Source organism: Pundamilia nyererei, unplaced genomic scaffold, assembly GCF_000239375.1.
Source record: "Pundamilia nyererei isolate P.nyererei 1_Seehausen unplaced genomic scaffold, PunNye1.0 scaffold00038, whole genome shotgun sequence".
NCBI classification, from domain to species: domain Eukaryota; kingdom Metazoa; phylum Chordata; class Actinopteri; order Cichliformes; family Cichlidae; genus Pundamilia; species Pundamilia nyererei.
In genome coordinates, this window is record NW_005187439.1 from 2,773,081 (window position 1) to 2,775,473 (window position 2,393).

Consider the following 2,393-nt stretch of genomic DNA (forward strand, 5'->3'; position numbering starts at 1 on the left):
CTACCTCATGCAGCACGTAGCAGATGCCCTCATTTGCTCGTTCCTGCTGCTATCTGCAAACTCATTCCCTCTGTCACAACCCAAAGTGAGGCCAGGAACTTAAATCAACCATAAAGTTACAATTCTACTTTTATGTTCATCTGTCTTTACCGTTAGACCATCTGCATCATTGTAAATGTTGCACAACCCTCTCCATCGATCTCTTCCACTCTTTCTTGCCCTCTTGGGACACTTCTTCCAAAGATCTCTACCCAGAGTACATACCCCATCCTTTTCATGCTGAGAACCACACGGCTTCACACTTTAACCAAATTCCCAATCAAGGTTCTTAACACCTGACTTCAAGCTGCCCAACAGAACCACATCATCTGGATAAAGCAAAGACAAAATCCTCTAACCACTGACCCCCTCTGTCCCTTTGCGGTGCCCAATAATTCTGTCAGTAAAAATTATGAACTAAATCATCAGTATGAATTATTGCTAGCAATGAAAACCAAGCTCCTGTTATGGTATACGGGGATCGAAAACCCATAACAATAGGCTGGATATTACTGAGAGCCACAGATGAATGCCTTCTGCAACTCCACAAAACATGGCAGCTATTTACTGAAACAAATGTTCTGCTGGGAAACAAGTGACAGCGACAGCAGCAGACAATGGAGATATTCAGACAGTAATCACAACTGTAATTCTATTCATTTCACAGTTTTTATGCACAGCTTCCAGCAATAAAAAATAAACTCAGCCATACACTCACCCATGTGGTTTCCGAGTGTCCATGACTCATCAGCGTCAAAATGAATTTCACCTTGTCGGTGTGTTTTAGGGAAGAAAGCGTGAGCAAGAATGCCACCCCGGCCATCAAAGGGAAGGTTGTCTCCATGCCATAAACTGCAGGTTTTTATAAAACAAACACTCCGATGAGCAATAAAGGCACTGAGCAGAAACCTTTTAACAGCTTTACAGACAAAAGATTCTAAACATTCATCTGTCAGCTTCAGCTTTAAGGGAGGATTCAACACTAGCAGAAAGAATAAGCACATTTGGATAAATTAACAATGTACTGCTCGTCTCTTCTTTTGCTTGTTGTCCCTCAGTGTTGTGTGTTCCCCCGCTCCTAGATCCCTGTAGTTCCCTATATCCTTTAATGTGTGCATTCTAGTGGTGCAACGGATCATTAGTGATCTGTGATCTGAACCGATCCCACTCCACGGTTCGGCACGCACGTGATCCGAAGATTCGAAAAAGAAAATAAAAATGTGTGTATGGTGCACGTGGTCAGTCTGTCAAGCGATAGTTATGGCCAGCGCTAGCGGAGTTTGCGGCATTTAAGCAGCCCTTTGCTGCCCAATCCGACCGGGCTAAAGCTATTAAAAAAGGTGTTTATGGCTGCAGACATGAGGCCATATTCCGTTGTGCAAAACAAGGGGTTTAAACACATGATGAACGTGCTTGAGCCACGCTATGACATCCCGTTGCGTGTCCACTTCGGTAACAAGATCGTTCCAAGCATGTATGAGCAGGAAAAGTCTAACGTTATGGCTGAACTGCCCCAGGCATCACTAACAGGGATCACTAAACAATTTGCTGATTATATATATTTGAGGAAAATGAACCGTATGTTTTGGTCTTTGTAGTCATAAATGAACAACAATGGGACATCTTGGATTAATGTGTGACCTCACTCTCCATCACTACTAACGCAAGAAAAAAATAAGAGAATATATTTGGGAAGAAAGGTAATCAACCCTCCAGATGTGCTCATAGACCTGAATAATCGAGCACCTGGTGGCCGTAAAGGTTACTGGGACATTTAATGCTGGTTTTTCCTTTATCTTATCATTCATCTGTAGTTGGTTCTGTAAGAGTGGATAAAAGCAATTCAAAAGCAAAAACACAACCTGATTCAAAAGAGGAAAAACATAAAAATCGCTCCACTGATAACCAATCAAAGCTTCACAAAAGAATTTACGTAATTCCAAGGATGACACAGATCCCCCACAAAAGTCCAGTTTTATATCTCTGGTATAATCTCCTCGTCTTTTCTTGCTCTGTAATCTCGTGTTTTCATCTTTGTGATTCTGGAAATCCCTCTGTAGCAAAGATCTTTGTCTTTAGTTCAAAATGATCTTTGCTGGATCTAACTCACAACTACAACTACAACTCTAAAAATGTAAATGTAATCTCATTTTATTCACAATAGAACTCAGAAAATGTTTAAAGTGAGACAGCATTATCTTATTTTGATTTTGATGGCACCAACGTGTCTCGAAAAGTTGGGACGGCGGCAATAAAAGGTGGCAAAAGTAAGTGCTAAAGCAAGAAAAATGGAGGAACAGTTTACAACTAATTAGGTTAAGTGGCAACATTATCGGTCAATATTAGGTATTTAC

General features: G+C 41.0%; 1 protein-coding gene across 1 annotated transcript in view; it reads right to left on the bottom strand.

Annotated features, from left to right (window-relative positions):
• Positions 1-2,393, bottom strand: part of LOC102193352 (stromelysin-3-like) — a 34,552-nt gene that overhangs the window by 8,489 nt on the left and 23,670 nt on the right. The window contains exon 4 of the mRNA XM_005730579.1: positions 758-891. Coding sequence (XP_005730636.1) covers positions 758-891 — 134 coding nt within the window. The remainder of the gene's footprint in view (positions 1-757; positions 892-2,393) is intronic.